The sequence below is a fragment of the Martes martes genome (assembly GCF_963455335.1).
Source record: "Martes martes genome assembly, chromosome: 8".
Taxonomy (NCBI): Eukaryota; Metazoa; Chordata; class Mammalia; order Carnivora; family Mustelidae; genus Martes; species Martes martes.
The window spans coordinates 60,757,193-60,769,794 of NC_137895.1; the positions used below are offsets into that span (position 1 = coordinate 60,757,193).

The following is a 12,602-nucleotide window of genomic DNA, read 5'->3' on the forward strand; positions in this document are numbered from 1 at the left end:
CCATCCAGGTGCCCCCTGAATCTATTTTTTAAAGAAATTAAAAGAAAGGCGGCACGTGTCTCCTAAACATGAACCCAGTGAAGAACTTCATCTAGTGTTCAATTAAAGACAGAGTACCTTCTTCCATACAGAGTTTTAACTCATGGTGTTAAACTTAGTAAGAGATAAAATGTCCATTTCAAGCATGATTCATAAATTTTGATCATGCAAAGAGTAACTTTGTGAGCTATTTAAATGTTTTCAGAGGTAACTTGGACTATTCTTGATTTTTATTTCCAACTTGATTTGAAAGCCTAATCTTATTTAAAATGTAATGGCACAATCCAATTTCACACAAGCATTATGGCATTGATAATCTTTTCCTCATAGCTAGACTAGCATCTGTTCCAAGCATACATTGGAATTTCATGCAAAACATAACTATACACTTATTCTTGAACTCAAACTCAAGGGAGGAAACATGAGATTTCAGAGGAGCTGACCTGATCAGTCTCTTCTTGTCCTCAGAAAATCCTGACCTACTATAAACTCACACCCAAAATATCAGACTTAAGAAAGTACGACTGATCATTTTGAAGAGGTAGCTGTTTTAACTACTCTTTTCAAATAAGAGAGATAATGTATCTGAGCCTGACAGGAACTCCAGAGTCAGCATCTAAAATTTCTAAGCAGTTTAAGATCAGGGACCTCTCAGAGTCTAACTGTGGACCCACAGTGCATCCACAAGAGGCTAGACAAGGAGAAGAAAAAAAAACAAACAAACATATTTTATACTTAACAGATTATTGGTGAGAGTCCCCTTAGTTAATAATTGCTGAGAGCTTGGAGATCTCATGGGGTGTTAAATGTTCTTTTTGTAATGTACATGCACCCTTATATTTTCTCTATATTGCACATGGGAGGTTTCCTGTGCTGTCTAATTATACAAGGTTCTATCCTATCCAATGGAGATTCCAAATTTGCCTTCTCAATTAACTCATGGATATTAGACAAGAGACTTGGGTTGTTTCTGTTGGACAGCAAAATGTGTTCTCTGAAATGTAGGTCGTTTGTGATATCGGAGAAGTATAGGCTTACACATTCCCAGTGTACTCTGTCTGCACTCATTTATTTGTATACTAATATCACCATTCACTATGATGGGAGTCTACAATTTTTTAAATCTCTAAGACAATATATTAATGTTACTATGATATTTCATGGGGGCAAAACCATCTGAAATTCACGAAATCAATAATAATAGTTTCAATAATAAAAATAAAATGTACCTCATTCCTGAGTCCCACATTTCAATTCAGGGTACAAATACATATTCAAACACTTGAGTCTAAAGTTTAGGACTAAAATTTATGTCCATTTACTGACATTCTCAGTTGCTCAAGTAAATACTAGATGAATTACAGTATAAAAAGAAGAAATATGTATGTCCACAGAGCCCATGAATCCTTCATAGAGTTCTCTATCTTTCCATTTCATTCTCCAGATCCCCTGCCTCCATCAGCAGCATTGACATAGGTAGCTTTTCTCACATTGCTCTGGATTATCACTGGGAGTGGCAAAAAGTAAGCACTCCTTAGTGTGATGCTGCATCATCTGGTATAGGGGATCAGATTCTAAAGGAAATAGTCAAAATTACCCTTTCAAGCTTCATAAATACTTGGTATGCATTACCTAATTAATCCTCGCAGGAACTCTTGGAGGTAACTGCTGTTATTTTCTCTAATTTACAGATCGAGAACTAAGAGAGAAGTTTTAGTGGTTATAACTTGTGCAAAATCATGCGCAGTAGGTGGTAGGACCCTTGGGAAGATGCCCTGTGGGAAACTGATACTCCCATTTCTCAATAATCCTAGCACACTCTGTTTTCTCTTCAGTATTGGGACAGATGGCTGTTTCTTTAGTTAGTAACAGATGACATAGTTATCTTGCATTTATGGCCATGATATATATTAAATTTATATCTTTAACAACTATAGTCAAATATGTTGCAAGATGATTGTACTGTGAGAAGCATTCACAAACTAAGACCACGTGTTAAAGTAGCAGGGCCACTCTCTCATCCATAGGCAGTGTCCTCTCTTGGGGTGAAAAGACAGGCACAATTGTCATTCTCTTTTAAGTTTTTTTTTTACATTTTAGAAAGAGCCATCTAATAGGAATAGCTAAATGTTTAAGGGATGTGACTCTAGTTTTCAAAGCCTACCAGCGACTGTTTTTTTGAACTTTGGGTGGCCAAAGACCACCCCGAGCTGTTGGGATGAGGTCCAGGGCTATTATCTAGACTGTATAAATCACATTGGAGGAAGTTACTTCTGTGCATTATGGTGTCCTTAAATAGCTTATGTGCTCCATACTTTAAAATTGAACATCATTCATTTTTAAAGTATGTACGTACTTGCTCAAGGAATAGATCAATAAGTGGAAGACCACTCACTTTAAGGATACAGCACCTCACTTATTTCAGAGGGCATCTATTACAATTAGGATGCTTGGTCCATTTTCCTTAAAAATATATTTCAGAATAGGGCAGTCCCCACTGGGAGGGCTAGTGATAGTGAGAAGATTCCAGGAGGAAGTATAATAATAGCAGGACTTTGAAGAAAGGATGAGAACTTTAATTAGTGGGGAAAAGGAAAAAAAAAAGCCTATATTTAATAGTCTGAGTGTTGTGAATAAAAGTGTGAAGGCAGAAGATAAATATGTGCCATAACCCACTCATATTTCTCTGTTCTACACCTTTGCAGCCAAGTGCTGCTAGAGACCACCGTGACTACAGGCAAACATTGTCCCCATTTTCAAATAGGCTGTCCTCACAGCCCAGCAATCCCACAATGCTTCTGTGTCCATTTCTCTATTTCATGCTCCACAAGGATTTGTACTTTATTCTTGCGGGATGAACCTTATATCTCTCCTACCCGTTATTCTTTACTCCCTACTTTATTTAAATAGACAACCACAACTCCTACTTTCTTGGGAAAATAGAAATGGTAACAGAGCCTGCTTTTCTACTCAATACAAAATTCACAAACTTAATTACATCTTAATTACATAAACAACTTCTTCTTGTTAGGGTAGATTTGTTTTTCCCTCTAAAGCCAATCCCTCCATCTGTACTTTAGAGCCATTTCCCTCCCACCTTCTAACATATGTTATACTATCAATAATTCATTTTTCCTTGCATATTTATCCTCTCCCTCTTAAATAATCTTTTTAAATATCCTGGTCTCTCCAAAGCTTGAATAACCTTGCACAAAATGCCCAATTCTCATGCCACTTTGCTCATCATAAACTTCCTGAAGGAGTTGTCTAAATTCTTGACATCTTTTCCTTACTTTTCATTCCCTAACCACTTCAACCTGACTTTATTCTTTATTAGATGATAAAATCAGGGGCTTCTAGGTGGCTCTGTCAGCTGAGTCATGGACTCTTGATTTCAGCTCAGGTTATCTCAGGGTCCTGGGATTGAGCAGCAGGGGAGTCTGCTAGAGATCCTCTCCCTCTCTGTTTGCCCCTCCCCCGGCACGCTCTCTCATTCTCTCTAATAAATAAGTAAATCTTTAAAAAAAAGATAAGAACAACAATGACCTGGGACACCTGGGTGGCTCAGTGGGTTAAGCCTCTGCCTTCAGCTCAGGTCATGATCTCAGGGTCCCGCGATCAAGACTCACATGGGGCTCTCTGCTCAGCAGGGAGCCTGCTACCCCCTCCCCCTCTGCCTGCCTCTCTGTCGACTTGTGATCTCTCTCTCTCTCTCTGTCAAATAAATAAATAAAATATTTTTCTAAGATTTTATTTATTTATTTATTTGATTAAATAAATAAATTTATTTATTAATAATAAATAAATTATATTTATATAAATAAATTAAGTTTATTGACAGAGATCACAAGTCGGCAGAGAGGCAGGCAGAGAGGGAGAGAGAAGAAAGCAGGTTCCCTGCTGAGCAGAGAGCCCGATGTGGGGCTTGATCCCAGGACCCTGACATCATGACCTGAGCCGAAGGCAGAGGCTTTAACCCAATGAGCCACCCAGGCACCCCAAATAAATAAAATCTTTAAAACAAAACAAAAAAACCAATGACCTGTGTAGTATTTAATTCAACAATATCCATTCCTCATTTTGTCTGATTTATCAGCAGATTTCAATGGTGTTGACTTCTCATTCCTCAAATACCTCTCCACCTGCCTTCTGGAATAGGTTATCACTCTGGTTTTTCTTCCCTTCTTAGTGTTAATACAGGAGGTTCCCTTTTACTATACAACTAAATGTTAAATTCCACAAGACTCATCTTATCCCTCTTCTCTTAGCCCCTTGCAGTCTCCACCAAACTGGTATCAGCCACACCCGAGGCTTCTATCAATATCAGTATCTAGATTACTCATACAAATTTTAATTAAACTTTTTATTTTGAGGTAATTGTAGAATCACATTCAGTGGTAAGAAATAATACAAAGAAATCCCATGTACAGTTTGCCAGTTCCCCCTAACAGTAACATCTTATAAAATCACAATATCATAACCAGGATATTGATATTGATATAGTCCAGATGCATAAGAGTTTCAAAGCCCCTAGTATTCTTTGTTGCCCTTTTTTGGTCATATCCACTTTTCTCTCACTCTTGTCCCCTTCCATTCTTATCTCCTAGAAACCACTAATTTGTTCTCCATTTCTGTAATTGTGTCTTTTCAAGAATATTATGTAAATATAATCATATGGTATGTAATCTTTTGAGATTGGCTTTTTCACACAGTATAATTCTCTGGAGAGTCTCCCAACCTGTTCTGTATATCAATAGTTTGTTCCTATTATTGAAAAATAATAGTCCATAGTATGCATAAACCACAGTTTGTTTAATTATTCACTGATGGAAGGATCTGGACTATTTCCAGTTACTAAGTATTACAGATAAAGCTGCTATGGGGGTGTCTGGGTGGCTCAGTGGGTTAAGCGTCTGCCTTCGGCTCAGGTCATGATCTCAGGGTCCTGGGATTAAGACTCACATAGGGCTCCCTGCACAAGTGGGGTGTCTAGGTCTCCCTTTCCCCTCTTTCTCTGCTCCCCACCCCACCTGCTCTTGCTCTGTCTCTCAAATAAATAAATAAAATCTTAAAAAAATAAAAAGCTACTATGAACAGTCATGTATACGCTTTTGTGGGAATATAAATTTTCATTTCTCTGAGACAAGTTTTCAAAAGTATAATTATTGGGTTGTATGGTAGATGTGATGTGAGAAACAAAGGCAAAAGAAGAATTAAATTTCCATTCTACTTACAGCCCATTGACAAGTCCTTGAAACAGGCAAAGTGACATTCCTCTAGAAACTCAGCTGCCTTGATGTTAATACTTTGCTCCGGGCAAAAGGCAATCTTAGCTTAACATTTATCCCAATCCCCCAGGATCCTGTAAGTCTACTTTAACATATAAAAATTCTTTGGAAATTTCCTTTATCTCTACCCACCAAGATGCATGTTGGCAATCATCCCCCCAGCATATGGCCCAATGATATATATCTGAAGGGCTTCATGACTAGGGTCTTCCTAGACAGTAATAAATGACCTTTTCCTACCAAAACCAACCCCCTCAAGGCACTGGAAACTTTGTTTCCAAAGTTCTTTAGACACTTAAAACTATCCCTAAGCCTCATCCCAACTTGAAAATACATGATTGACCATTCCAGCTCTTTCTGCCCACAGGTTCGGACCCTGAGCTTTACTAAAACCATCTTTTTGCACGGAAGACATCTCAAGAATTCTTTCTTTTGTATATCAATTACACGTTGTTGTTGTTGTTGTTGTTGTTTAAGAAACTACGAAGTTGTCTTCCCAGGTAGTAGCTATAACATTTTACATTTCCACCATCAGTGTGTGAGTGATCCAGTTTCTCTCCATATCCTTGCCAGCTTTTGCTATTGTCATTCACTTTTTATGTTAGCCATTCTGATAGATATGTAGTGATATCTCATTGTGGTTTTAATTTGCATTCCCCTAATAGCTGATGTTGAACATTCTTTCATGTGCTAATTTACCATCTGCATATCCACTTCTGTTGTCCTTTCATGTCTTTTGCCGATTTTCTAATTGTGTTGTTTGATTTTCTTTTATAGTTAAATTTTGAGACTTCCTTATAGATTATAGGTGCCACTCCTCTGCTGGCTCTGTGGTCTGCAAAAATGGTCTCCTAGTCTGTAGCTTGTCTTTTTATTCTCTTAAAAACTCTTCTGCATAGCCCTAGATCCCAAAGATTTTCTTCAACATTTTTTCTGAAAGTTTTAAGTCTGTAATCCACTTAAAGTTAACTTTTTTATTAAGTATGAGGTTTCCATCTTTTTGCCTATGAATGTCTGGTTGCTCCAGGATCATCTGATCAAAAGCCTGTATCCTTTCCCCATTGGGTTGCCTCCACACCTTCACCAAAAAGCAGTTGGGCATATTTGTGTGAGTTTATTTCTGTTATTTATCCTATTCAAATGACCTATGTGTCTACCCCTCTAATGCAGGATAGTCAGAAGAAAGCCAGGCAGGGACAAGAAGTTCCCGCATTAAGAAGAAACCACCCTTAAAAGGATTTTACACCACTGTGGAAGGAGACCTCCACCTTTTCCCACATGACGGGTAGATGACAAAAACCTGATTGGATGACATGCGCAGGGAGAGTTAATCAGAACAAAACAGCCAGCCAACCAGCCCATAAAAACCCCTAGACTTAGGAACTCCAGGGGTGGCCCTCTCATGTCCTCTCCCTCTTGGGGATCTTTGTACTATCACTCGGTAACTATGACTCAGTAAACTTTGTTTTGCTGCCTGCCACTCTTCCTATGGTCTACCTTTTCATTCTTCAAAGCAGTGTGACCAAGAACTGAGGGCACTAAAGAAAAAGAAATCCTGTAACGCCTCCACCAATACCAATTCCTGACTCACAGACACGGGACTGAGGTCCCTCATTACAACTTGGTGAGAATGGAGTTTTAGGATCCCCTTGGAGCCTTCACTGGTGTGGTGAGGGAAATGGAGTTACACATATTTTCTTTTCCTGCATTATCTGGCTGGAGTAGAGTGGTTATTGTCTAAACGTTGTCTGTCTCTTAGGCTACCCCTTTCCTGGGCCTTCGGCTAGAAAGAGCAGGCTTTTCTTGGCAATTTTTTTGTCTGCATCCACTGGCATCTCCAGATTGCCAGCTTCTTGAGCTCTATGTTTGGAATATACATGGCAAAAAGAACTCTCAGAGAATTCACCACCATATTGTTTCGTGTGTCCTGAGGTCCTTAGGTAATCAAAGTAGAAAATTTAACTCACAAAATTTTACCTCCAGGCTAGATCTTTTCTTTGTGGTCTGGAAATAAGGATCACAATGCTTCATTATTATCTGCTCCTGTCTGTCTCAAAGGTAACTCGTTCAAAGCTGAACCCACTCTGAATGTTGCACTATATCTTCCTGACATAAGCCAAAAATTTAAACCTGTTCCTAACACTCTTCTCCTATTCATTTTGAACCGTATGAAGTTCTCTTGTTTTTGACTGAAAAATTTTTTTGTCTACCCACTTCTCTGTATCTGCATGCCACAATCCTAATCTGAACTATGCTCATATCTAATCAAAATCTTCTGCAAAGTCTCTTGTCTGATCTACTCACATACATCTTCCCTGTTCCAAATACTTTTCCATGTTACAGCTGGAGGGACCTTTTCAAAACACTTTGATTATTATCAATACATTTTTTATTGCTTTTAGGATGTTTATTTTTAAAATCTTCAACCTCACCTATAAGCCTTACACATTATCTATTATAGATGCTCAATAAATATTTGTTGATAAATAACTATAGTACTCTAACATTTTGGGTCCATTCATCCCTGGCTAGATGAAAGTGTCCTAATGGAGAGACATATCCTGAAAACTTAAGCACCCTCAGTGCAATGGCAATGTATACATTTTTAATGATGATGATCTTACTGTTCTAGTGAGTTTATCCAAGGAGATTACATTGACAGAATGGTTCAAGGGGTTTATGCATAAGTAATAACAAACAGCAAATTATTAATTGTCCTGCTATTTCCCATATCAAATGAATTTATTTGTCTCCTTAATAATCAGTATTTGTTTGCAACAGAAATATCCTTAAATTTCTCAAGTATATATGCATTTTTAAAGTACTATTCACTTCCCCCTTATATTGGACATCTAGAAAATATTCTTAGCATTTTTACAGAATAATACTCTCAGAGAAGGACTAATTATAAGTTAATAAAAATATTAACTTTCACAACAAAATGACAGAATTATAATAAAATAAGATTGTTCAAATGGCCTTCCCACATAAATGTTAAATTACCCAACTTCTTCACTGCATGAGCTATGTATATTTGCTGTTCCATCCATTGCAGAATACTGTCAAAATATTGTTTGAGGCATTAAGAGTAAATAAAGGAAAGATAAAATAGTGCCTCTCCCCTTGAAAATCATACAGGTCATTTGGGGGGAAAATCATAAGACAACTAGAGACTATAAAGAATGAAATAGATTAGCTGTAGGGTTAAATTAAAAGAGAAGGCAAAGTAAGAGAGAAATCAGCAAAGGATAGGTAAATTAGAGAAGACTTACTAGAAAACAATTAGGGCTTTAGGTAGGAGACACAGAGAGAGAGAGAGTAACATGGCCAGAAGCAGGAAACAATACAGGTAAAAGGTACAGAAGCAAGAACAGGTAGGGCTTAGGCAAATAATAGTAAAACCACTAATCTGGAAATAGAATAGGGTAGTCAAAACAAGAAATTTCTGGTAAATTTGACAAGCTATAAGTGAGAGGTTGTCAGCATATGAATCAGAATGCAGTAACAGTATGGACTCTAAGAGATCAAATAGTTTCTAATCTGCTTTCTTGCCACAACCAATTTATATCTCAGATTTGTAAGTATTGCTTAAACTTCAGATATAGTCTCCAATACATTAATTCTGCGACTTCGATTAGGTTTGCATTTGAGTGAACTGATAAAGCACATCCCAGCTACAACTCTTACAGCTTGTATGGTTGGGATAGGATTCTGTTTCGCATGTGCAGCCTCTTTCCATTTACAGAAAAATTTTAGTCTAAGTCATTTTAAACACTGGTCAGAAGTGAGTCCTGCGAGTCATACAGAAAAAAATGTAGCGTTTTATTTTGTTGGACCCAATGAAAATTTAGATTATGGAAATATTTAAACACAGCCAGGATTGGGTCCTTCAATGTTACTATTAGTTTATATTTTCTCCAATTTAGAAATGTTTCTTTTATGTATTTGACTTTCTGCTGTGTTGTTTCTTCATCTGATTTATAATGGTGCTTACCATGGAAGGAGGAAATATGTTATCACATGAACTCGAGCATAATTACAACAACTTTCCAAGGGAAATCCATTTGATCAAGCATATGGAAGAAAAAAGAATCTCTATCACATAAGAAAAGAAAATTTCAGGAAGTTATACAATTTAAGACTCTCTTAAAATTATTTCAAAAGTTCGACTGCTACCAAATTCAAAGTTCCACTTAAGGGTTTATGCACACAAAGAGGTTACATGGAGTTGCTGAGAGTAAATTAAACTTTGAAGGAAGGATGGACATTTAAGCATTTTTAAAGAGAGAGGGAGATTAAGTTATGACAAGATTCAGCTCTGAGAACCCATTTATTTTTATTAGTTGGAGGACGAATAAGTATTTAACATTTGTTGAACGCTCACTATGTGCCAGACTATGTGTTCTAATACTTTCATATGCTTTAACACACTTAATCTTCTCACAAGTCCTAAGAGTCAAGTGCCCTTGTCTCTATTTAACAGAGGAGGAAATTAAGACATGGAGAGGACAAGTAAGTTGCCCAGGATCACAGAAGTAGTAAGTGCTAGAACACGATTGAAAACCTGGCTGACAAGGGCTACAGTCTGTGCCCTCTGCATAGCGCTTTTAATCAGAGCAGTTCCCAAGTGTGTAGACTCTCCGTGTGTCAGGCATTCGTATACATTTTTTTTAGTAATCTTCACAGGAATTCTGAGAGCTGGGTATTACTCACCGACCTCAGAGAGGAGGAATTGAGATACAGCAGGTCCAGGATTAGAACCCGTGGTATATCTCCTGTTTTCAATAGCTCTGTTTCCAGTTTGGCTAAAATACAGGGCTGTAAAGTAAATTCATAGCATATAAATTGGATAGATCAATGAAGGCCAAAAATCAAAGGATATGAGGCAAACATTTTAAAATTTGGACTTGATTTTTAAGACACATTCCTCAGTATCTAGGTGCTCATTAAATTTTGTTGAATGAAAGAATGACTGAATGATTGAATATAAAGAATGACTGAATGATTGAGTATATTATTACACCAGCTTCCCCTCTGGACAGTCAATGGTAGCATGCATCACTAAAATAAATAAAATAATCACAACCAAACAGAGGTACATTATTTATTTTCTTTCTTTTTAAAAATACTTGCCTGTAATCATATTCTACTGATGCAGATCACCTACAGAATGCCTGGGTTGTAGCTTCCAATTTGAATATCCACAATTCTAAGAGGTCTATCAGATTAGCAAGATTTTCCACTGTATTATATTTTTATTCAAATGCTAAGCATCCAACAATACAGAACATAATCGTTCTTTATTATTATTATTTTTTAGAAAGCAGCTTTCTCCATACTCCATGACTTTTTTCAATTATTGCTTAGACTAACCTCAATTATATCTAGGATGCTAGGCTCAAATTTTAAAATGTTTTATTTCAATTCACCCCAAAATCTTTGCTTTTAAAAACAATGTTTTACCCAAAACTGTATTCCCATCTCAAATGTTTCTAGAGGACTTTAAGTCAAATCAGTATCAGCATGGCTTGTCTCATCATTGTTTTTCACATCACAGAGAAGTGTTTCCGATCCTTCCTCTGCTAATCTCTTAGAAATGCTCTTGTTTCATCTTGGGTCTCTTCATGTCTCAAAGAACATGAGAAAGAAATAACAAAAATAGAGAAAACAGGATCATTACTCTGGTCCTTTGTTTTCCTATTTCTTCAACCTTGGGACTACAGGAAGCAATATTATTAACCTACCAATTCACATTGGTTTGCTCATATTTCCTTCTTTCTGATCAGTATTTTTATTGAGCCTAGTGTGAAATGAAAAAAACAGCCTTCTTTTATTTCCCTTACAAAGCATATGACAGTGAATTTAACTTTGTTTATTGATAAATGGCCTTCTAAAAGAATTTGTCATTATATATCTTAGATATTACCTGAAACCTTTTCCCTAAAGAGTCAATATCTTCTAAGAAAAAAAAAAAGAAAACTTAAAAACAACAGCATAAGGTCAAATATACGATCTGTTCTCTTATTTTAAAATTTAGCAACAATTTAGCAATATAGTTTCTGTAAAATTGCCTTTGTTATTAATTGGCCTTAGATTAATTTTAATGGATAATATTTCCATCACATATAACTCAGAATTAAATATTTAAGACCATATGAATCTATGCAAAATAACCTGTTCTTCCTTCTCTGTTGAAGCCCAGCTAGGCTATTCAAAGTCTACAATTAGCAAGTTTCTCCAGCTTTTCCATAAAGGAGGTGGTTCCAGTCCTTAGAGCTGAGAGAAAATAACATAAAAAATTCAAATGAAAATAAGTTGCTGTTACTGCCTAATTACCTCTACCTACCATTTGTCCTCCTGCTTATGGTTGCTATTGTTTTTGGTTTGTAGGGACCGAGCACCTTTTATTTTCACTTCAGAGATGGAGTACTTTATTACAGAGGGTGGGAAAAACCCACAGCATTTCCAAGATTTTGTGGAGCTTTGCTGTCAAGCTTATAATATTGTCAGAAGGCACAGTCAACTGCTCTTGAACCTGTTAGAAATGGTAAGTCCCTTGGGGAAACAACAAAAATAATAAGCTTCATTTATGTCTCTCTTTCAGTAGTCTATTTTTGCTAATGGCTTGGCATTCCCCAAAGAGTTATTCAAACCAGAAAGGAATGAACAAACTAAAAGTACCATTGTATAACTTATAAACACATTTCTTAATAATTCATTCCATTAGTTCACAGTTATTTTCTCAAACATTTCTATTCACAATAAAATTGATGTATTGAGAGGTTATTTCGGTATATTTTGATTAAAGATTAAGGACAGTAATTTAGAATATTCTATCAGTTGTATTGTGCTTAAGGAGTTTTCTAAAGTACTTTAAAAAATACTAGATTAAGGACAGTAATTTAGAATATTCTATCAGTTGTTTTGTGCTTAAGGATTTTTCAAAGGTACTTTAAAAAATACTGTCTCATTTACATATTATAGCAACCCAATGATGTAGACCAGGCAAGGATTTTTCCTGGCTCCCCTCCCAATCTCTGCCTTTCTCCAGATTAAGAAACTGGGGGTCAAAGATATAAGACAACTTCCTAGCAACTCAACTGTATTTAGTGGTACACATTGGGTCTACTGAGTCATGTTCTTATATGAAAATTTAAGTTTCATTCCACTGCCCAATGTTAAAGAGATGAAGACTAGATATACATGGTGAGAAGAGAGTGATCTGATAGAAATATCTTCTAGGAGAAGGATGTGGGGATTCCTTTAGGCACATAC

At 36.5% G+C, this 12,602-nt stretch overlaps 1 protein-coding gene across 1 annotated transcript in view; it reads left to right on the top strand.

The window, feature by feature from the left end:
• The window catches only part of PIK3C2G (phosphatidylinositol-4-phosphate 3-kinase catalytic subunit type 2 gamma), a 343,791-nt gene that overhangs the window by 237,819 nt on the left and 93,370 nt on the right, over window positions 1-12,602 (top strand). The window contains exon 25 of the mRNA XM_080811598.1: window positions 11,718-11,874. Coding sequence (XP_080667724.1) covers window positions 11,718-11,874 — 157 coding nt within the window. The remainder of the gene's footprint in view (window positions 1-11,717; window positions 11,875-12,602) is intronic.